This window comes from Mycosarcoma maydis, chromosome 7 (assembly GCF_000328475.2).
Source record: "Mycosarcoma maydis chromosome 7, whole genome shotgun sequence".
Taxonomy (NCBI): domain Eukaryota; kingdom Fungi; phylum Basidiomycota; class Ustilaginomycetes; order Ustilaginales; genus Mycosarcoma; species Mycosarcoma maydis.
The window spans coordinates 93,878-115,419 of record NC_026484.1 but is presented as its reverse complement, the minus strand read 5'-3'; the positions used below and the strand labels follow the sequence as shown (position 1 = coordinate 115,419).

Genomic DNA, 21,542 nt, shown 5'->3' with positions numbered 1-21,542 from the left:
CTCGTAGCGCTTCTGCTGACTGAAATCAAGCAGCTGAGCCGACAGTTGGGCAAGCATATATTGCTAAGTTCGTCAATTGTTTACCTTCTTTTGCCTATCATTCATCTACTCGGCTTCAGCGTCATCGTCTGTGCCCAGACTTGGCACGGACCCGACTTGCAATGACTCCGTCCAATATCTGCACAGCGATCCTACTCATCGCAATCACTTGCACTGGTCACGTCAAGGCCTATCTTCTCCCTAAAGAAGAAATTGTTTGGAGGCAAGGAATGCCAATCGAGCGGGCGATCCAGCAGCTCAAGGAGCGTGTCTCTGAGGCATTGCAACAAAACACTGGTACGTCTGAACATCTGAGCGATTCGTCTAGAAGCCCTACCTACTAACAATACGTAACATTTGGTGATGCTTCAAACGATAACGCTGCATCGTAATAGCGCTCCAGAATCCACCAGTAGATGTGTTTCCCCAGTTTTTCCGAGATATGGCGCTGATAGGAAGAACAAGTAAGTGATATGTGGTGACCGCATATTCATGCGGCTTCACTCGCTGATGCATCTGCATACTTTTTCTGCTTGCTCGACAAAGCCGGGCGATCGGCAGCATACCCTTTGACCGGACTCGAATGGAACGCCTGGTATGCCGGTGAGATTGCACGCATGCGTGCGCATCGCCAAGCCTATTACCGTACCGTCGATGAGATTCACAATGAGGCTGCAGCGATGAATCCTGATCGCAGACAGGGTCGATCAAGCGCGATCAGCTCTTTGGTCGCTGGATAGTCATAGGTGAAGATCGATTGTCCCTCTTCGCCAACCTCACAAATTTTAGCAAGCCATTGTCCGTATTTGTCGCCGAACCAACCCATGGTTGAACACTGAGCATAGACTGATAAGCAAGATCAATCTCCTGCAATTACAATGAGATCGTGTCCTTATTGAGCTCCCTATTACTTCGATCAAAGTCGTGAGTGGATGGATGACTCCCAGATCTGATGATCAGAAACGAAGTGAAATTCACGATTGTTCCTAGACCGCGTTCCCGCACTCGTCGTGAGTATTCAAGTCGTTCCCTATAGTTTCAGTAGCCGTTGAGTTTATTCTGGCACCTTTCAGCTGTCGTTTGTCTAAGCGAGATGTAACCCACTGACCTTGACCCTAAATTATCGCGCATGAGCTGTGCTGCTCGCTGCAGAGATACAGCCACCGTGGATGGAAATGAACGCCGATGCAGTATGCTCGTCGCCACGTAATCGTGAATTTTGCTTACGAATGATGCAGTACGACATTCGTTGTCACTCGGCAATCATGAATCACGAATGTGAATACTACGAGCTCGTTTCCCGTACAATCACGAATGACAGGTAGCGTGGCGAAACGCTCTTGTGCTCGTTTAAGACTGCCGATGTCATCGCGGTTATCGCAAGCGCTGCTTTGAACGAAAATGAGACGCAGACTCAGGTTTAAAGCGTTTGAAAAGCAGCGATGAAGGCTCTGAAGAAGGGAGTGGATACCAGTGATGGCTATGGCCAAGAGAACAGGCAGCAGTCGCAGAGTGATTGCCATACTATGTGCACCTTTCTCCTTTCGCGTCTTTCCTCGAAGCTTCATTTTTCGAAAGGTTACCGTCACAATCGTGAATGGTACAGCTGCACGCCGCAAAGCAACGACCTATTCATCAACGCAGGTTCCAACTTTTTCTCGAACCACCCTATTGAGGCTTATTCCCTCATTCGAACAGCATCAACCGCCCAAGGCTCTACAAGGTGGGTGATTCCTTCACGGAAGACAGCACCTCATTTCATAATGTGCATCTAACAGTCAATTTGTGGGTTCGTGCTTCTCAGTACTTTAACCTCATACTTGTGATCATTCGACTCAATAGTGTGAGTCTCAAACATGGTTCTGATCAGCTACTGGCAGACTCTGTATGCATTACCAAAGGGTTGGTGGGCGTGATCGTCGCATGGCCACCCTTTGTCATCTAATTCGAGTTTTATGGCGACACCTGTCCTGATCTCACTGCTGTCACATTAAAACTTTCACTACACAAGCTTGTATTGTGAGCTAGACAGTGTATTGAAGTTTCTTGCTGTTCCAATCTCGCTAGGTGCTTGAGGCGTCCTGACGGTGATGGCTTGCATGGGAAGGATATAAACCACTGTAGCTGGTATCCATTTCTCCTCGTTCGTCCTTCGTCCTTCGTTTTTCGTTCTTGATTCGCTCCACCGGAATTCCCAGCTTCTCGATCTTGCGCTCAAGATGAACTTGAACCTATTGCTGTTCTTCTTTACGTTGCTTAGCTTGGCGGGGCTCGTCGAGAGTGCTCCCACAACAGCATTTTACAGCGCTAAGAACGTTTTACAACGATTTGCCAAGGACATGTACCCGAATGAGCCAGCTCAACAAGCCAAAGCGGTGGTTACACTCAGGTATCTGTTCCGCAATGATGCTTGGAACGAAGTGGCGCACTGGCCGTACATGGACGACTACCTGCGCACTGGAGGATTTCAGCAAGGATACAGCAGTGTGGACCAAGTGCTTGTGCAAAGTGCCTTATCTCATCTTCAGGGAGGGACGGTTTATACACCCTTGGGTGCTATGAGGCCTTCGCTGGATGCACTCATCGCGAAGAACTTCAGTAAAGCCAAGAACGTGTATGGCTTCGACCAGCATGAGCTTTTGAGGGAGACGAACCTTGGTCGTAAACCACCGACCTCAGGCGCCGGGTTGTTTGCGGGTGTTCCAAGGGCTCTGAGCTTGGAAGATGCAGAGAGTCTGGTTGGCAATGCATGGAGGCGAGGCGGTAGTGGAGGAGTAGATGAACAGCGCCGTATCCGTGGCAACCAACCGTCACCGTGGGGATAGCTGTTGGGGTGACCAGGCTGAAAACTCGGCACAAGCTGCACTTGAAGACGATCCAGTCACGCGTGCTAAAAGACCCCCTGCAAGTCACGTCGATAGGGCGAGCGTGCCCGAAACAGTAACGTCCTTTCCTTTATATGGACTTGGCGCTGTGCAGCGTCTCAGCAAGAAGCCGATACTCCCCTCTCCTTTGTTGCTCGCTTCTGCGACTCGCGTCTCGACGGTGGCCTGGACACTATCCAAACGCCTCGGAACTCTCGGCGCAATACTCAAGTCCCGCTTAATCACTGAAATAACGCTCCAAAAAGACAACGAACTCTTAACGTTCCATGAAATTATGCCTCAGATCGCAATCACAAAATACACACACTCAGTTTCATCGATTCAATGCGACTAGTGAACACACATCAAGACCGTATATCTGAAACGACACGCTGTTCAATTTTGAATGCGTTTCCTCTTTACATCGATCTTCTTGGCGTCCTCTTTGCCCTGTTGAAAGGCGTGTGAATCTTTTTTGAAGCTCGACTTTGCGCGTTTCTTGAGCTTCAAGCCAGAATGCTGTGAGGCGAGGTAGTCGTCGGCAACTTTCTCGGCGTCCTGACGGAAGCGGATGAGCTGGTTGCCAGATTGCCAACCGGCGCCGAAATCTGGCTTGACATCTTCGCTATCGCGTTCGGGTTTCGGTTTCACGTCTGTGAAATCGGTCTCAAGTTTTGGTTTGACATCTTCTTCGAGGTCGTCGGTGAGATCGATGATATCGCGTTCGAGAGCTTCGTCGAAATGGGGTTTGATATCATCGTCAACGTCGTCCCCAAAGCCATGGCCGGGAGGAATGTGGTTGTTAAAATCGTAGAACTGCTCATTGGTATCTTCGTTGTCCGAGTCATCGTATTCGACGCCGTTTTCGCGCTTGATTCCTCCAACACTAATACCGCGATTCGAGCGATTCTCGGTCCATCGACCGAAGCCAGCATCAGCGTCCTCCGAGTCAGATCGTTTGATGCCGTATCTGAAAGGTTTGGTATCTTGTTCATCCACGACATCTTCCAGCTTGACAGTTCGAGATCCGCGGGCTGAGCCGGTATGCATACTTTGCTCGTGCGCCTCTGGCTTGACACGCGACCATGTGGGGACGTCTGACTCGCACTTGATAGCAGATTGATTCAAACGCTGCCTTTCCTTCTTGATCTGCGCTTGTTCTTGCTCTTCTGCGAGTTTGAGTCGCTTCTGCTCGGACTCAATGGCCAGTCTCATCTCTTCTTTTTTTTCTTTCTTCGCTAGTGCGATCAGTCCGGCAGCGACGCCCTGACAGTAGCTGTTCTTTCCCGTCTTACCAGATACAAGTTTGGCTGCCGCCTTGTCGTATGCCCACGTGAGCACCTGGTTGTGAACCATTTCGAACGCGTGTGCGGCGGCGACCGTGTTGACTGCAAGACCGTAAAAGGTCCAGCTCAATTTGGTGCGATTTGCGTACGAAGTTGAGTACGCTTTTACATCAAAGAACAGGTTGACAGCTATGGCGACTTGATTGACCCAGCTCTCGTTGCGCGGGCTTGCGTTGGTTTGAGAGACGATCTCGACGATCGACATTCCAGCACGAGATTGGTTGGTTTCGGCATCGGACGAAGCGAGCAGGTCCGCCTGTGTTAGGTTCTGAGACGACATCAGACGCGTGGCGAGGCGGAGCGCCTGTTGCGCTTCTGCCTCACCTGTGCCCGGGTGTTTGGCGAGAGCGAGCGACTTTTGGATTCGAGAGAGAATGCCTGCGCTGACGCCAGCTAGCTTTGCTTCGCATTCTGAGACCGAAGCGACACCGTCCGTGGCGAGAGTGGCAATCCGAGCGATAGCGTATAGCTTCGATATTGAAGGCGATTCTGACAATCCGCGCTTCTTGCTCTTATGTTTCACAAACGTGCTGCCAAACTCGTCGTCATGGTCGGACTTGAGGAGACCATCATAGCCATTGTCATCGTCGTCAACTTGGTCTTTGACTCTGCCGCCCTTTGCAGCAGGCGTTTTGGAGCGTAGTATAGGCTTGGACGGTACAGGTTTGACGGAACGAGCAAGCTCGTCTCCCGAGTCGCAGAGGTCAATGACGTTGTTGCTGTTTTCGCAGGCGGGTTCCGGCTTGACCTTGGGGTTAAGATGCCGATTCCATCGATCGTGTGATCCGGCCGATTGTCTGGAAGGCCCAGCAACGTCTGCTGATTGTGAGTCGGGCACAATCATAGCAGTATGTATGAACAGGATGTCGCAATGATGATGATTGTGTTGCGAGCTACCGTGTTTGAAAGCAGAGTCGACACCGGGTGTTGCTGCTAACCAAGACGCACGACTTGCAGCGCTGCGTGTTGTTCTCACCTCGCTGCACATCCACAGACGCGCTGCCTTCTCCAAGCTTGTGAATCACGTCAAGGGCGTGTAAAGTAGCCAACCTTTTTTGGGTTGAGTGCACAAACAGCTTTTCTCGCAGCTCAGGGTCCAAGCAAGAATCCATCGGGCCCGATTTAGAATCTTGACTTTCGCAGGTAACATGGAGAAGACTAAGTTCTTCACGATTTTTGCTGCTAACCGCAACTTTTGTTGTTCGCCTTTTGGACTTTGTCAGGGTTTCGCCGACACGCAGAGAAAAGTCACACGTGACAGAGTCGTGAATGCAGCAGCGTTCCCGTCTCGGAGCGGCCTTCGTGATTAAGAAGACTATAAGCAAGCAAGCAAGCAGTAATCGTGGTTCGTGGTTCGTGGTTCGTGATTGATTGATTGATTGATTGATGAATAACGAATCCGGCTCGTCGCTCGCCATCTGACTCAGACATCAAGCTCAGCACACAGCCCACCTGGACACACATCCAAGATTGATTCAGATCAAGGAAGCCTTCAAGATTCGAATGATTCGTTGCATCACTCCTTTTCTTTCTGCCTCTGGAACCTGCTTGCCATCCTCCTCTTTCTTGGCTGCTGTCAAGAGATTTCCTTTTGCATCTACCGCCAGCATGCCGTCGTCCAACTGGGCGTCGACGCCTCCGATTCCAAGCGACAAACGTCCGATCGTGCTGTCGGGTCCTTCGGGTGTGGGCAAGAGTACACTTCTGAAAAAGTTGTTTCAAGAGTTCCCCAATGACTTTGGTTTTTCCGTATCTCGTAAGTGATCCTGGTTTTGCGCACAACTTGGGCATTTGTACTTTGATGCTGACCAGAGCTTGCCTGTTGCTTGACTGCAGATACAACAAGAGACCCTCGACCAGGCGAGGTCCGCGGCCAGTCGTACCACTACGTCTCACAGCAAGAATTCCAAGACCTTGTTCAACAGGGCGCGTTTCTCGAACACGCCAAGTTTGGCGGCAACCGATACGGCACTACCGCCAAGGCGGTGGCTGACGTATCCACCGAAGGCGTCAAAGGTGCAGATGGAAGCACAGCCGCGCGTCGCGCTATCCTCGACATCGACGCTCAAGGCGTCAAGCTCATCAAGGCCAACCACGCTTCGTTGAACCCGATCTACATCTTTATCTCTCCACCTTCGTTTTCGACTCTCAAGCAGAGGTTGATAGGTCGAGGCACCGAGACACCAGAGTCAGTCAACAAGAGGCTCTCTATGGCTGCCACCGAGATGGCTTATGCCAGGGAAAAGGGAGCGCACGATTGGGTCATTGTCAATGACGATTTGGAAAAGGCTTATGGCTTGTTGAAGAAGGCGATCAACGAAACTTTGAAAAAGGGCGAGGATGATAGCATGCCTGCTAAGGATCAGGACGAGGAAGATTGGGAGAAGCAGCAGCAGCAGCAGCAGTAGCAATAGCAGCAATAGCAGAAATGAGCGCCATTGGTGCACCTCGTTCACTAGCCGACAACGCCATGCACGACACAACACAAAGATATCGCCCTCGAGCCTTGCTCGTTCACGGTTCCGTGTTCCGACGCGTGCAATGCTAGATTCTGGACAAGGTACCAAATGATTGATGGCGTGCGTGCGTGCGTGTATTCCTAGTTGGAGGTGAACATCGTTATCCGTGGCTGCACATCATCTTGGATGTTACGCTCTCCACTGCTTGGCAGCATCCGTAAGGGGCACATAGAGCACGCCACAGATTTTGGTCTTTGTGATCTCGCCTGTCTCGGACTTGTCGACTTGATAGATGTTCTGTTCGCCCGATCCGTCCTGCTCTGCTACTGGGATAAACATCCTTCCGGGAGCTTTCAACTGATGCAGCAACGACTGTGGGATGCCAGGGGCAGCAGCTCCGACATGGATCGCATCGAACGGTGCTTGTGCCTCGACGCCGTTTCTGCCATCCGCGCAAACATTCACAATCTTTCCATTCTTGAGTTCTGCACCGAGACCATCGTGCTCTAGATTCGCATTGGCCTGATCCACGAGTCCCGGAATATGGTCGATGCCGATCACTTTCCCGTTGTCGACGAGGTGGTGGAAGATGGCCAGCATGTAGCCAGATCCAGAGCCGACGTCGAGGACGTTTGCTTGGGAGTGGAGGAAAGGCAGCAGGGCTTCGGCTGCATGTGCATGCATGTGTGGGGCAGATATGGTGGCGCCAAAGCCGATCGTTTGCGGAGAGTCTTGGTACGCGCTTAGTTGGGAAGGCACATAGTTGGCTCGGTTCACTTTGAGCATAGCTTCGTAGACGCGAGATGAGGTGATGAGCGATGCATTGCGCATGTTGGCAATCAGCTCGGCATTCGTGCCGCCTGAACAGCGCCAGGCCATCCTGTTTACGAGCAAGGCCAATGTCCCAGGCTGATAGCGCAGCGTGCGTTTGTGTGCGAAATGCGGTGCGAGCTGGATCACAATCGTCACAGCTCGACAGGCTGTCCTTTCGAGACAAGCGCAGTGCGACAGTGATTGCCTCAGCTACAGCTTTAGATCTCAGTACAAAACAGTCAGTAGATCTACTAGGTGAGCGTCTTGCGCAGATGCGATCCCAAGAGCAAGACTCACGACTCGTGTCAACGTTGATTCGGCGAGAAGCTAACACGTACCTTATCAAGACGAGACGTGGGGACGTGCGAAAGCACCAAGTCACTTAGTTCGCGGCATGTCTGCTCAGCATGCAGGGTCCAATCTCAAGCGAGCCAAAGTCACGAGTGTTCAGCGTAAAAAAGAAACAGGCGACTCATTCACGATTCTGTGATCCTCCACTCTCGAGCATAAGACCTGTTCCTAACCAGAACCTCATATGCGTGATGACAAACAGATTCGCCTCAGTGTGACGCTGGAGAGCTACCAATGTTTGTGATATGCAGTGTGGAGAATAGAAGTACATTCGCGCGACGCTCTCGGACGCGTACGCTGTCTTTGCATGTAGACACGCTGTTCGTTGACCCTTATCACTTGACAGTAGCCTTGTCATATGTTGTTCCCTCTGAGTGACATGGGCAAGGTAGATCGATCGGTCAAGAGTCAGCGATATACTCCGAAATGGTCGTAGGCAATTGATACTCAAGAAACTTACTGATAGCTCCGCCGGCAAGACTTCTTCGTACATTGCTCGCGAAAACAGATCGATCCTTGCGAAGGTCTTCTGCGGCCTCTACGTTGGTGAACACGAAATCAGAATTGAATGCGTCAAATGTTCAGTATGATGTCGCTTCGATTGAGTTCTGTCCCGCCGCAGAAAGATTCACGTACCTTTGTTGAGTGGATCATCGGCATTCGGCTCGAGGAACAAGTACTGCAGACCAACCATGACCGAGTTGAGATTAAGGACAGGTTTCCAGTCCTCACGAAGGATATTGAGACACACGTTGCCATCCAGGTCGACGTTAGGGTGATAGATCTGTGCAAGTATGTAAACGCGATCAACAGAGCGGTGAGCACTCGGTCTGCAGTGGAAGGCACCACAAAATCCGGTAAAAGACCCACCTTTTGTGTGCACTTGACCTTAGGAGGATCGTGTGGATAATTGCTGTTGATGGCGAAAGTGAATTTGAACGATCCGCTCTTGTACATGCCTATCCGACCACCGCCAAATGTTTGACATGCGTTAGTCAGCTTTCCGAGCGATAGTGAGATCTGCATCCCGAGTTTGTTTGCTTACCCTCATCTGGCTCGATTGTGAGAGAAAAGTTGAGCACATCTGCTGGGTCAGGGAAGTCGGTCTTCATCGTCTTTGGCAATTCGAGTTCGGTCAGATCTGGAAGCAAGCGAGCGCAAGTCGAAGATGATCGTCGTTCGCGACGGTGAGTATTTGATAAAGTCGTCTCTGTAGAGGCTCTTTGCTGCTGTGACCTACCTTTCTGCACGCGTAGCTGTGCTGGCGACGTTTTTGGCTTCTTCTTCTTTGCCGATTCCTCCTCCTTCTTCATGCTCCAGATCTGGTGGCGGTCGTGAACAAATCCAATCGTCAGTTACAAAGTCGAGTTAGAAGCTGAGGGTCGTCTTTGTACGCCTACCTTGATCATGGTGGACAGCTATGCAGCGAGCCTGTCTTTGCTAAGTCTATTGTGAAGCGTAAGAGGAGGGTTGCTCGCAGAGCCGCCTATGATGCTTAAGCGTAGAACTTGCAGGAAACGCGCGCCTGAAATGCGACGAGGTCTTTGAAGTATGCTTGCTTGGAAGTATGCTTGCTGACAGCAATCGAAACGGCCGAATTTGCCTCAGAGGCTCAGATATCCGATCAAGGGTGAGTACGAGTTGAGTCCTGTTACGCTCGCCGATAGGAGGAGGATGGACGAAAGTCAAGACGAGCTGCGCTTCAAGAATCACGATTGATTCGTGAATCCCGCACACGGGCACAGCCAGCGCCAGTGACTGAGCCACGTGAGCGACTGAGCCATGAGCCATGAGCCATGAGCCGTAAGCCGTAGCGCTCTGCATAGCTGTTAAGTTGACATCGACGTTGCAGGAACCCTGCAATTTCAACTCAAAATCCATTCGTGATTCGTGATTGTATTCCTCGATCGGAACCGCCAATGCATTCACGATTTCGTTCACTTCCAGCAGCAGCAAACTGTGACTGTGGCCATTCACGTTTCGTGATTGGTGATTGTGACAATCGTGAATCGTGGATGCGGTGCGAATCTCGAATCACGAATCACGAATGTTTTCGTGTTGTTTGCTGCACCTTGAGCTAACTTAGGTGGAGGTTTTTCTGAGAGCCTGGTGCGCAGAGACCAACACTCACACCCACGACTCACGATCAATCACTTGCAACGCTTGTCCGTAGCCACTCTTTACTTTCCATCACTCACAACGCTCTCGGCTAGCGTATCAGCGCCTGGTTTACAAACTCGCAGAGATGCCGAGGCTTCCATTGTCACCACATTCAACCTCCGAGGTGCAGGCGTTGCCACCCATCTTTCCACCCGCCTCTGAACCTGTCGGCTCGGATCCACCCTCCGATGACCACCAGCTAAGCATCCTTACACTCAACGTCTGGGGCCTCAAGTACATCTCGAAGCTTCGGATAGCGCGTATCAAAGCTATCGCTTCTCGGCTTGCATCTTCCGACATGCCCCTTTACGACTTTGTGTGCTTGCAAGAAATTTGGTACGAATCCAGGGACTGGCGCTTTCTCAAGCACGCCCTCTCCTCGCGCTACCCTCATTCCAAGTTCTTCTATTCAGGTGCATTCGGTTCGGGTCTCGCCATCCTTTCCCGCTGGAACATCCTCGAAACGAGAACGCATCCGTACTCGCTCAACGGACAGCCGATTCACGTGCACCATGGAGACTGGTTCGTGGGCAAAGCCTGTGGGTCTGTTACCATCAATCATCCGCGGTTGGGATTGGTAGATGTGTGGAACACGCATTTCGTAGCAGCGGGAGGCGAGGATGGTCCAGAATACAAGAGGTCACACCGCATCACACAGGCGTACGAGCTTGCGGCGAATTGCAGGAACAGTGCTAGTAAAGGAAGACATGTGGTTTGTGTGGGCGATCTCAATTCCACTCCGCCTTCTCTGGCAATTGGGTTGCTAAGGCATATTGGCGGCTTGTACGATAGCTTTTTGGATACGCGTCCTCAGCTACCAGAGCACGCAGTATCGTTGGATCCAGAAGAGACATCAACGCAAGTGGGTGATCGCGCAACTGCAGCGCCGGATCCACAGCGTGCGATTGAGGAATTAGGTGTAACATGTGACTCGCCACTCAACACCTGGACAGCCGGCAAACCTCTCGACGAGAGAGCGTCAAGAGGCGCCGGCAAGCGTCTCGACTACATCTTCTACCGTGGCCCTGTCGATCAGCAACACTCGAGCGAATCAAACGCATCTACCGTTTCTTCTGCCCTAGCTTACTCGGCATCTCACTCCACACGCGGTCGGCTAACGTGCAAATCCTCGTCGGTCGTCATCACGGACACCATACCCGAACATCTGTGTTCCTATTCAGACCACTTCGGCGTTGCTTCCACCTTTGATATCCTCCCACCTTCTTCCGGCGCTCCATCGCCTACCGCTTCCGACTCCGACGCCCGCAAAACAGCGCAGCGGCGTGTCCTCACTTGTTCGCTCCACGCGCTAGCGGGAGGCTTCGCCGCTAGCCGTTCCAACCAATCGTCTCACCTCTACGTCTTCGGCACAGCACTGCTCGTCGCTCTCGGTCTGATCGTAGCAAGCATCTTTCAGCCGCTCGGCGCAGTCAATCCAGTCTTTGTATTGCTCGCAGTCGTGGCCGCGTGGGCAGGAACCACAATGCTCTACAGTGCCGTGGTGTGGGGAGAATGGGAACAGCGAACGCTTCGTACACTCATGGAAATGCTCGAGTTGGAACTCAACTATCTCCAACCCGCCCAAAATGGTGTCACTAACACCAACAACATCGTTCGAGCACAGAGCGCCAATGACGCTGTTCGAGAAGGCACTTTGTTCTAATGCTTGCAAGCGCAATCTGTTGATTCAATGACAGCCGAGTGATACAGCTACCTTAGGCAGTGATGCCATTTTTGGCTGCAGATGTGCTACTCGGCATGGCGTGCCTTGGAGTGGTCGGACTAGCTGCCAAAGACTGTTGAGATTGAGCCGACATGGCCGCGCTCACAGCAAGGTTCAGGGGCGGAGGAGGTGCACGCGACGCTTGAGATGCGGGCGGTTGACGGTTCGTACGTGCCCCTGCCGGCAATGAAGCTCGATGCGTTCCCGCCGATGCCGAGGCAACGACGCTGGCCGGGCGTTCGGGGAGAGGACGAGTAAAGGTGTCGATCGCAGCGTTCTTACGAATAATGCTAACTTTGTCCGGCGCAAATCGGACGCCGGCTGGAATCTCGCCGTCAATGTTGACGGTAACAACGGGCTGCAAGATGGCTACTTCGGAACGTGGCAGTGCTGCATGTCGAATGGTATCGTCGGTCACGGTCGCGGGCGTCAACGACGCCGAGCCGTTGTTGGCACTCATGCGACGACCTGTGTGCACCGACGCAGGAGAGCGCATAATGGATGAGCAAACATGCTTGTCCGCGAGTGAATACGTCGATCCCAGCCCGACAGAACTTCGTCGATGACCCGCGTGGTGCGGCGCGTATGTCTTGGGACGATTGAGCGCGGCGCTGGAAAAATCCCAGAGAATCATTTTGCAGTCTTCGCCCACCGAAGCGAATCGATAGGTGCGATCGTCCGACGACCATCGCCAAGGATCCCATGCGAGACCGGTCACAAACGAGGTGTGTCCCTGGCATCTGGCGACGATGCGGCCCTCGCGTGGCGCCCACACGGTGACCAAGTCGTCTTCGCCGCCCGTGAGTACAAATTTGCCATCGGGCGACCAGACGACACAGTTGAAGCCGCCAAAGTACGATTCAAACGTGTCTAGGAGGCGTTCAGAGTTGACGTCTGCGATGCGTAGAATGCCATCCTCTGCGACAAGCGCAACATGCGAGTAGTCTGGTGAAAAAGCAAAGTCGGTGATGCGCGTCTTGGACACGGCCCAATGAGAGACCGGGTTGAGGCGCGACCACGACGTCTCTTTTCCCTTTCCAGAGAGTCCATTACCGTACGAGTTGGAATTGGCCGCTGCAACAGCCGCGGCGGCGGCTGCCTGTTGATATTCGGGCGAGGGCAACGCAGCACCAGATGGCAGGCCGGATGTGATGGGGACAGCACCTGGCTTGGTGACGACCAGCAGCGGCTGGCCTTCAGAAGTAGGGTCTGCGGCTTGACGTCGCTGAGAGAGCGTGGCTGGTGCAAGGCCGGTTCTGGGCTTGACAAGGTTGGCGGCGCTGCTCGAGCCGATGGAGAGATTGGTGTCCGCAATATCGGTCTGGGTAGTAGTGGTGGCGGTTGAACTCGTGACGGTTCGAGCACCGAGCATGGGACGCGAATCGGACATGGCGGACCCAAGTGCCGAAGCAGCAGGGTTGGAAGAAGACGAGTCGTTGGAGGCGGAGGTCTGGCTGGCCGACATGGCAGCGGATGAGGGGGTTCCTGGTACAGCTATGGCCGACTGAAGGGCGACGCTGGACGACGAGGGAGTGCTGGCGGCTAAAGCTTCCCAGGTAGCAGGAGCGAAATCGCTGGAATCTTCTCGTTCGCGGTCGTAGATGAGAACGCTACCATCTGCATGTGCAGCCATGATGAGATTTTCGCTTCCGGGAAGCCAGCGCAGCTGAGTGACGGCCGAGTTGGTGATGCAGCCGCTCTTGTTGATACGTGTATACTTGGAAGCGATGGGGTCAAGCCAGATCAAATCGCCAGTGACAAAGCCAATGACAATGTCGAGACGGTCGTGTGCGCGAGTGAATTGGTTGACGTCGTGTGCTGAAGGAGACGCACTGAAAGTGATACGCGCTAGACTCTCTTTGGTTCTGCCGGTGGTGTCGGCGAGCCAGAAGAAGGAGCGAGCATTGGTGAGAAAGGTGAAGTGCTCCGAGTCGGTACGAGCGGCGAGAATCTTTGCGAGATCCGGGTGAGTCATCATACGATTGACAAAGTTGCTCGAGGTGCTTTTAAGGCTGTTCTTGGGACGGGTGGGTTTGGCGCTGAGTTTACCCATGGTCTCACCCAGCCCTGAAAAGCCCATTCCGGCGCCGCCAATGCCAGCAATGCCTGCAGAGGAACCAGCAGTGCCTGGCGGATAACCTCCAGTAAGGCTGGAGGAGGGGGCATCGATGCCTTGAGACGCGAGTGGTGCTTCAAGCAGGACATTGTGGGAGGGAGCTGCGGCCAATTCAGCCGTAATAGAATCGGATGCCTTTTTGGATGAGGCTGGATATCGAAGGCTGACGCTGGAGACGCGAGGTGTCGGATAGATGGCTGACAAACCGAGTTGGGTGGTAGGCACAGGATTGAGATGAATCATGGGTTGCGGCGGCGGTGTAAATCGTGAGGTGCAGACGTACATGCCTTCAGGAGCGTCAAAGGACTCGGTGGTCATGACGGCAGCAGCTGCTGGAACTGGTTGCTGTGCCGATACGAGCGTGGTGCCACCGGGCAGAGGCCGCATGGACGTGGGTGGGAAAGCCATAGAATACGCCATCTTGAGCAAGCCGATGGACGTCGATGGAGATGGTGGTGGCGGTGGTGATGGTGTCGGCAATAGCGATGGCGATGCTACGAAAGGGTCGTCGCCGATACCATGCTAGCACAATGAGTTGTGTCCAGAAGCGATGACGATAGCCGAGGTCACGGATCAAGAATGTGCCATGAGCGTATCAAGACCAGCTGGTAGCAGACCAAGGCTTGGACACAACAAGGCGGCTTGTGCGAGCGGTAGGGCTGACAGGATGAGGCTCGGATGGCGTGGCAAATGGCAGCAAAGAAAGAAGACTATGATACAGGAAACGGCAAGATAGCAAGATAGCCAACCCTGTGGTTTGTGACTTGTCCACCGAAGCACTGACGGTCAAGGGTCGCTGTTGCGTCAGTTGAGCCCAAGTCAGTAGTGTTCTTGGCGTTTGATTAGAGCGATGCGCTGGTCGCGGCTGAGGAGAGAGACAGTTGTTCGCGGTCCAAGATGAGAAGAGTCTTGGTCGCACTGGGACAAGAGCTGTTACTATTCACGATTCACGATTCACGATTCACGATTCACGATTCACGATTCACGATTCACGATTACCATGAAAACGCGGTCCGCCCCGCCTTTTTTCTTGGGGTAGAATCGGGCTGGCTTTAGCGTCAGGCACCAAACAACGTTCAGGTTTAACTTGAGCTGAATCCGCGCTCGCACACTCGCACTGTCACTGCTCACACCGCACAACGCCACGAGATTTTGATCCACAGATCCACAGATCCACAGATCCACAGATCCACAGATCCAGAGATCAAAGAATTGTGAATCAGAGATCCGCCGATTGTGATTCAGAGAAAAACTCGCCGCTCGGACGGATAAAAGATTCTTGTAAAGCGTACGTCGTCGCTATGTTTCGCCAACATCAGTGACGAGTGGTTCAGTTCAGAGGCAATCAATCGAAAAGGCAACACCCCTTAACTACTCCTGTCTCTCATTGTTGCGCGGGTTGGACCTTCTGCGCCTGCCTGCGCTTGACTCGGCTATTTCGATTCGTGATGGCATGGATGGACTAAAGTACAACTACGCTGCGATCCTCTGTGTCTCTTTCTGCCGTAAGTATGCAGTAAGTTAGCACTTGGATTGTTGTGCCACGCCCACAAGACTCACGACTCAACGTCGCGTGCTGTCTCGCTCCGAGCAAAAGTCGTCCCAAGCGTGTGGGCAGCCAGCGCATGGCTTTCGACAGCGCTTCGCATAGAGTTAGGTTAACTTGGTTTGACCGTTCATCGTGCATCGTGCATTACGCATCCTTCGAACGAATGTTGTTTTGGGGATCCTAACACTCTTTTGCAAAATCTCGAATCTACTCACGACTCACGACTCTCTGACTCACGACTCGTGACTCTCGACTCGAGACTTATCGTGATTCTGGTTCATGATCGCACGCAACACCGTCAGACTCGTGACTCGTGACTCGTGGCTTGGCGTAACGTAACGCTAAAGCGGACAAACGATTCAACGATTCACGATTCGTCACGTTGACGATTCTTCAAAAATCCCGATTCGCAATTCACGATATCGTGATTCACGATTGCGGATCGGAAGAGACAGACTGGACACGAGCCAACCACGACCAACCAACACTCACTCGTTCCTGACTCTCACCCACTCAAAACGCTCGACAAACTCACTCACTCACCCACCGCACACACAAATACTTATTCTCATCCAGCGTTTTCGGTCACAAGTCTAGCAATCATCATCATCTTGGATCGTTCTTATCGCAATACACTCTTGAAAGCAGCTTCGGCTGAGCAGTTTGGCACCAACGTAGCTTGCTCGATGGGCTGCGACCAAGGTACTTGGCAAGGTCCCCACCATGTCTACGGGCGCTCAAGAAGCCTCGGCCTCTTCAACTCACAGTATCGGCCCATCTTTGGCATACACAGCTGCTCAAAACGCAGTGCCAACCACCGCAGCAGAGCAGACGTCTGGCTCAATTCAATTTCGTAATGGTATCACTAGCCCAGCAAGTCCAGGCTCCGAAGCCGACTCGACCATCAACAGCACTGCTTTTGCTCCAAGCCTCCTTGCTTCACGACTCGGTCGAGACATCTACTCCTCTGCGGCTGCAGCCTCATCAACTCTGAGCATCTCCGGGCTCGGCTTCAACTCACCCACTCTCGCCCTGACCGGCTTCAATGCAATTTCCACCGTTCTCAACAATCCCTCCAAACGTCAGCATCCCATTGATCCGAAATCTTCTCGCTTCCCACCCGTCACACCTAACCATGTCCCCGCAGAAATTCCAAAGGTCAAGAAGGCTGAGCTTGACCCCTACCTCTCGTCCGTTCGTCCCGAATGGGACCGCTTCATGCGCAATCAGAGCATGGGAAGGCAAGGCAAGGCTACTATCGAGCAACAACAGCTACAACAACAACAGCAACAACAACAACAACAATCACTCTCTTCCACCCAAGACTCTTCCTACGACTCGGATCTGCTCGAAAACCCCAATCTACGCCATCGCACAACATCCAGCATAGCCTCCCTCTCGTCCGACCTACAAGCTCTCCCCCCACCACAGCCTCGCAAACGACTGCCCAACCTCAGCGCGGTTCCGCAATTCTTCTTCTCGGAAGATTTTGACCTCGGCAACCCATACACATTCGACCAGGTAACTGAACGCTATAAAACTGCCGTCCCATCACCTGGCGACCAGAACGGCGCAAAGGCTCCCACCTACGACGTTGCTTTGAACCAGATGCTTCAGGAGAAGCTCAGCTACTATTCCGACGTCATTGAGCAGCATCTCATCATCGAGATTGGTCAGCAGTCATCCTCCTTCTTTGCCGCGCTTGAAAACCTCAACGATCTCAATGCAGAAGCCGAGAGCTGCTTAGCCAAGATCCACCATCTCAAGTCCGAGCTCGAGAGCATCGATAAGAATCAAGCCAAGAAAGGCTTACGCATCATTCAGCAACAGCAGCACAGACAAGACCTCGAACGCAAACAGACCGTCATCCAGAGCGTGCGCCAGCTCGTAGAGCGTCGTGACCTCATTCGTCTGCTTCTACAGCAAGGCGAGACCGAAGAAGCCCTCGACCTGCTCAACAAGCTTAGAGCGACCTTCGGTCGCCCCGCTGCCGACCACGCGCTAGCCAACACTGAGCACAACGGCACAAGGACGGCGGATGACGAGCCCCTCCTCTCTGATCTGCAGAGTCTCGCCAGCATTCCTGCGCAGCTCGATGAAATGGAACAGACCTTATCCGGCATGCTAGAGCAAGACCTTGTTGCGATACTCAAACAGGATCTTGATGCACGACTCGCCACTTACACAAAAGAACGAGTATGTTCAATGGCCAAACCCGATAGCACCGGCAGCTCCCCTACCCCGAATACCGTCCAGCACAGCCAATCATCCCTCAACTCAGATGCTACAATCACTGAACCATCCCTCACGCCGTCCAAAACAACTCCATCGTCCTTCACACACGATTCCCGCATGCTCTCATCGGCCGACGCCGAGTTGGCTTCCCGCATCGCGCCCATCGTCGTCGGACTCGCAAGGACAGGTGGCATTGAAGCGACTGTCTCGGCCTACCGAGAAGTTGCTATTCAAGCAGTCCAGGAGACGTGGAAAGCCACACTCTCGCAGTCAAGCGCAGAAATGGCCGAAACTGTCAAGTGGCTCCTTGCCGAAGAACTTTCCAAGTTTGACGATCGTGAAGATCTACCAGCGCCTGCTGCACGCATCAGAGATCTCAAACATGCATCCTTCCTCAACATTGGTCAAAAGCTCTTCGAAATCCTAATGGAATGCCTCAAAGCCATCGACGCTCAGTGCAAGCTCGTGCTCCGCATCTTGGACGACCTCGCCTCCGGCACATCATCCGTACAGAGCCCACCACTCGAGAGTGAAAGCGTCGTAAATCTTGTTTCTCCGGGTACGGTCCCCGCATCTGATATTGCGTCTCCTCCTACCATGCCATCAGGTGTTCCGACAACTCTTCCGGCCAGACTTTCTGAGGTGGTAGTCGCTTCCGCCGAACAGGCGCACACCCTCTGTGCACGTCTGCTGTCGCTTCGTGCCAAGACGCATGCTGCTCTCGAATTGCCTCCGTTTCTTGTCGTCTTCCAGCTCTGCTGGAGCTTTGTGCTATCATCCGAACAGCTGTGCCGCAAGATGATCGTTGGTCTCAGAGCCACCGTTCTTGGTCAGGCCAAAGGCTTCCTTGCCAACTTTCATCGCCGCCGCATCGAACGCGCAGCCAAAGCTGTCGAGGAGGAGACCTGGGCGCAAGCCGACGTCGATATCAACATACAAGCGCAGATTCGACTCATCGTCAGCAGTGCTGTTCAAGATCCCTCTGAATTCGTCGTCACTGGCGGCGAAAGTCGGTTGGATGCGCCAGCCAAAGCAGCAGGCGACCATGTAGCCGATCAAGAGACGGCGACCATTTCAGCCAAGACGTTGGACATCGAAAATCGTCAGTACTTTGTCGTCGATGCCAGTCTCGATGTGCTTGCACTGCTCGTCGACTATCTCAAAGTCATCATCAACCTGCCCTTGCTCACCACAGAGGCCATGGCGAGGGTCGTCGAATTTCTCAAGCAGTTCAACTCGCGCACTTGCCAAGTCGTGCTCGGCGCCGGAGCCATGCGATCTGCGGGTCTCAAGAACATTACCGCAAAGCACCTTGCGCTTGCATCCCAGTCGCTGTCAATTATGATCTCGCTTATCCCGTACATCCGCGAAACGGTGCGTCGTCATCTTTCACCCAAGCAAGCCGTCATGCTCACCGAGTTTGACAAGCTTCGTCGTGATTTTCAGGAGCACCAGTACGAAATTCATGCCAAGCTCGTCGCCATCATGTCGGATCGTCTCACCGTACACTGCCGTACGCTGAGCGCGCTCGACTGGAATGCCGACAACTCGGCTGCCGATCAAGAGCAGCAAGGCGGCATAAGCAAAGACCCCGAACCCAACAAGTACGCCGCCGATTTGGTCAAAGAGACTGCGACGCTGCACAAGGTTCTCAGCAAATATCTTCAAGCTGTCGTTGTGGAGCACGTGATCGGTCAGGTGCTTTGCGCGATCGATACACGTATCGCTCAAGAGCTCGATAAGATTCCGATTCAAAACCAGCAGGCGCTGGATCGGATGCAGACCGATGTTCGCTATCTTGGCACCAAGCTGTCTGTCTTGAAGCACGTCGAGTGGAAAGACGAGGCATTGCAACAGGTGTTGGCGGCCAAGCATGTGCCGAACACGCCAGCTGTCACTGTGACGGCATCTACTGGCTCCTCGACCCCGAACGGTGAAACTGTCCCAGGCTCGCCTGCGCGCGACAAGCCGGTCGCATCGCCGTTTGGGCCGGTGACATACAAGCCGCGCATTCCCAATATCTTTTCTCGCCGTCAACAACAACAGCTCAGCCAGGCGGCGAGTCCTCGCGGATCCACAGATGCACCGGGCTCTACGACACCGGCTGAGACGCAGCGATCCGTGGAGTCAACGCCACGCACAAGTCTGCAGCTCCAGCAACAGCAGTCTCAGTCCGCGACCACTGCGCAAGCTGCTGGTGTGGTTCAGGAGGCAATTGATGAAGCAGCACGAGAAGTGGCCACGCCTGCTACGGAGCCCTCCATCAGGCCGTCAACGTCAGCGGCTCAGAGCGTCGAAGAGGAGGTAAACAACGTGCCACCTACTCCACCTTCGAAAAACGTGGCTATGCAGTCGACAGCTGTTGTCAAGACTGAGGACAAGGATGCAGCAGAGTCTGAAGATTCTGTGGTGTCCGTCGTGCCTGCTCCAGATGCCGCTGCAAAGGTGCTTTCTGAAAGCGATCGAGTATCGTCCGAGCTCACAGCGACTGCGCCAACGCTCGCATCCATGGCCGCGGCTGAGTCTGTCCAACAGGAGGATGCTAACGGAGGACAAGACACCAAAGCTGTCTCTGGTGATCAACAAGATCAAGCCACGGAAAGTGCTGATGTTCCGGCCACTTCACAGAGTGCGACCGGCAAACAAGCCGATCACAAAGTGTCTATGGAAGCACCTCAGCACGACGATACTGCGAGACGGGTGACAAACACATCTTCAGTTGGTACGTTTGCCGCCAGTGAACCGATCGAGTCGCAAAGACCGTCGACTCCCAAGAAAGACAGGCATGTCGCTTCTGCGTACAACGGCCAAGGCGGAATAGCGAATTCAACTGAGGCGTCTCCAGTGCGTAGCGGTGCCTCTACGCCAGCAGCGACGCCGACATCAACGCCAGCTAAGCCTGCCAGAATGTCGCTCAAGGAGCGACTTGCGGAAGCGGCCAGGAAGCGAGCACAGCAGTCCTCCAGCTCAGCAGCTCAGCCACCTAATCCGCCCGGAGCTCCGACGACTCCCACCGCCCCTGCACAACCTTCAGAGACTGCACCAGTCGAGCCAGCTCTCGCGCCTGCTGACAAGGTTGACAAGCCTGTAAGCGAGCAGAAGGTGGAAGACAAAAATGTGGGTGCTAACCAGATCGCTGAGCCCGTCGAGTCAAGTGCCGAGACAAATACACTCGCCGCACCTCGCGACGCTTCTTTTGCCAAGAGAGAAGAGGTAACTGCCAAGACGGAGTTGGCGCCGAGTCCGCAAGTTGAGGAAAATGCCCTCATGGCAGGCGGAAGCGAGCCGGTTGCCGCCAGCAAACAGGAGCCAAAGGAAGAAGGGGCGCGGATCGCATCATCGGTAGTCTCCGAGCAAGATGCATCGGGAACGCGGACTGATGCCCCTGCTACTGAGGCCGCCGAGGCCATTGTACCGGTAGGCTCAACAGAAACGAGCGGAGGTATCAGCGAGCAAACCGAAGTGATCGTACAAAGCTCAAGTGGTGCCGACGCTGCTGCTGAAGTTGTTGGCGAAGCTGATGGCCTCAGCCATACTGGTGGTGACGATCAGCAAATTGATGCGAAGCTTGCTGAAATCCAGGATGCTCCCTCAGCCACTAGTGACTCTGTAGCAGCTGTAACCGCCTCGAAGGACTCAGCCATGACGACAGAAGAGGCCGCTGACGACCGCGATGGTGACGACATTGGTGATGATGCAGATGGGGACGGTGACACGAACGAGACAACCAATGATTCAGCCGTCGGAAGCGGTCCTAGCACCGGCAGCAAAAAGAACAAGAAGAAGAAGAAGAAGGCAAAGAAGAAATAGTGCTGACCACGACGAGACCACGAGGATCGAAGCATGTTGCAATCGATGTTCTCTAGCCTTTTCAACGAACGTATACT

The 21,542-nt window shown here is 53.5% G+C and overlaps 9 protein-coding genes across 9 annotated transcripts; 5 read left to right on the top strand and 4 right to left on the bottom strand.

Annotated features, from left to right (window-relative positions):
- Positions 1–161: 161 nt before the first annotated feature.
- UMAG_02852 (uncharacterized protein) lies at positions 162–779 on the top strand (the record flags this gene model as incomplete). Its single annotated transcript, XM_011390987.1, has 3 exons — positions 162–336; positions 435–503; positions 586–779. The coding sequence occupies 3 exons, from the start codon at positions 162–164 to the stop codon at positions 777–779; spliced, it is 438 nt and encodes a 145-aa protein (XP_011389289.1).
- A 1,479-nt stretch (positions 780–2,258) lies between these two features.
- On the top strand, positions 2,259–2,864 carry UMAG_02851 (uncharacterized protein; the record flags this gene model as incomplete). The annotated part of the gene is made up of 1 exon (XM_011390986.1): positions 2,259–2,864. The coding sequence occupies one exon, from the start codon at positions 2,259–2,261 to the stop codon at positions 2,862–2,864; it is 606 nt and encodes a 201-aa protein (XP_011389288.1).
- Positions 2,865–3,299: 435 nt separating this feature from the next.
- Positions 3,300–5,093, bottom strand: UMAG_02850 (uncharacterized protein; the record flags this gene model as incomplete). Its single annotated transcript, XM_011390985.1, has 1 exon — positions 3,300–5,093. The coding sequence occupies one exon, from the start codon at positions 5,091–5,093 to the stop codon at positions 3,300–3,302; it is 1,794 nt and encodes a 597-aa protein (XP_011389287.1).
- Positions 5,094–5,857: 764 nt separating this feature from the next.
- Positions 5,858–6,657, top strand: UMAG_02849 (putative guanylate kinase; the record flags this gene model as incomplete). Its single annotated transcript, XM_011390984.1, has 2 exons — positions 5,858–6,005; positions 6,086–6,657. 2 exons carry the CDS (start codon positions 5,858–5,860, stop codon positions 6,655–6,657), a joined length of 720 nt encoding a protein of 239 aa, XP_011389286.1.
- A 240-nt stretch (positions 6,658–6,897) lies between these two features.
- On the bottom strand, positions 6,898–7,587 carry UMAG_11483 (putative l-isoaspartyl protein carboxyl methyltransferase; the record flags this gene model as incomplete). The annotated part of the gene is made up of 1 exon (XM_011391239.1): positions 6,898–7,587. The coding sequence occupies one exon, from the start codon at positions 7,585–7,587 to the stop codon at positions 6,898–6,900; it is 690 nt and encodes a 229-aa protein (XP_011389541.1).
- A 620-nt stretch (positions 7,588–8,207) lies between these two features.
- UMAG_11482 (putative Ubiquitin-conjugating enzyme E2) lies at positions 8,208–9,281 on the bottom strand (the record flags this gene model as incomplete). The annotated part of the gene is made up of 7 exons (XM_011391238.1): positions 8,208–8,242; positions 8,333–8,410; positions 8,509–8,656; positions 8,743–8,831; positions 8,918–9,013; positions 9,113–9,194; positions 9,273–9,281. 7 exons carry the CDS (start codon positions 9,279–9,281, stop codon positions 8,208–8,210), a joined length of 537 nt encoding a protein of 178 aa, XP_011389540.1.
- Positions 9,282–10,117: 836 nt separating this feature from the next.
- Positions 10,118–11,695, top strand: UMAG_02847 (inositol phosphosphingolipid phospholipase; the record flags this gene model as incomplete). Its single annotated transcript, XM_011390983.1, has 1 exon — positions 10,118–11,695. One exon carries the CDS (start codon positions 10,118–10,120, stop codon positions 11,693–11,695), a length of 1,578 nt encoding a protein of 525 aa, XP_011389285.1.
- A 52-nt stretch (positions 11,696–11,747) lies between these two features.
- On the bottom strand, positions 11,748–14,291 carry UMAG_02846 (uncharacterized protein; the record flags this gene model as incomplete). Its single annotated transcript, XM_011390982.1, has 1 exon — positions 11,748–14,291. One exon carries the CDS (start codon positions 14,289–14,291, stop codon positions 11,748–11,750), a length of 2,544 nt encoding a protein of 847 aa, XP_011389284.1.
- Positions 14,292–16,143: 1,852 nt separating this feature from the next.
- UMAG_02845 (uncharacterized protein) lies at positions 16,144–21,465 on the top strand (the record flags this gene model as incomplete). Its single annotated transcript, XM_011390981.1, has 1 exon — positions 16,144–21,465. One exon carries the CDS (start codon positions 16,144–16,146, stop codon positions 21,463–21,465), a length of 5,322 nt encoding a protein of 1,773 aa, XP_011389283.1.
- Positions 21,466–21,542: the final 77 nt, after the last annotated feature.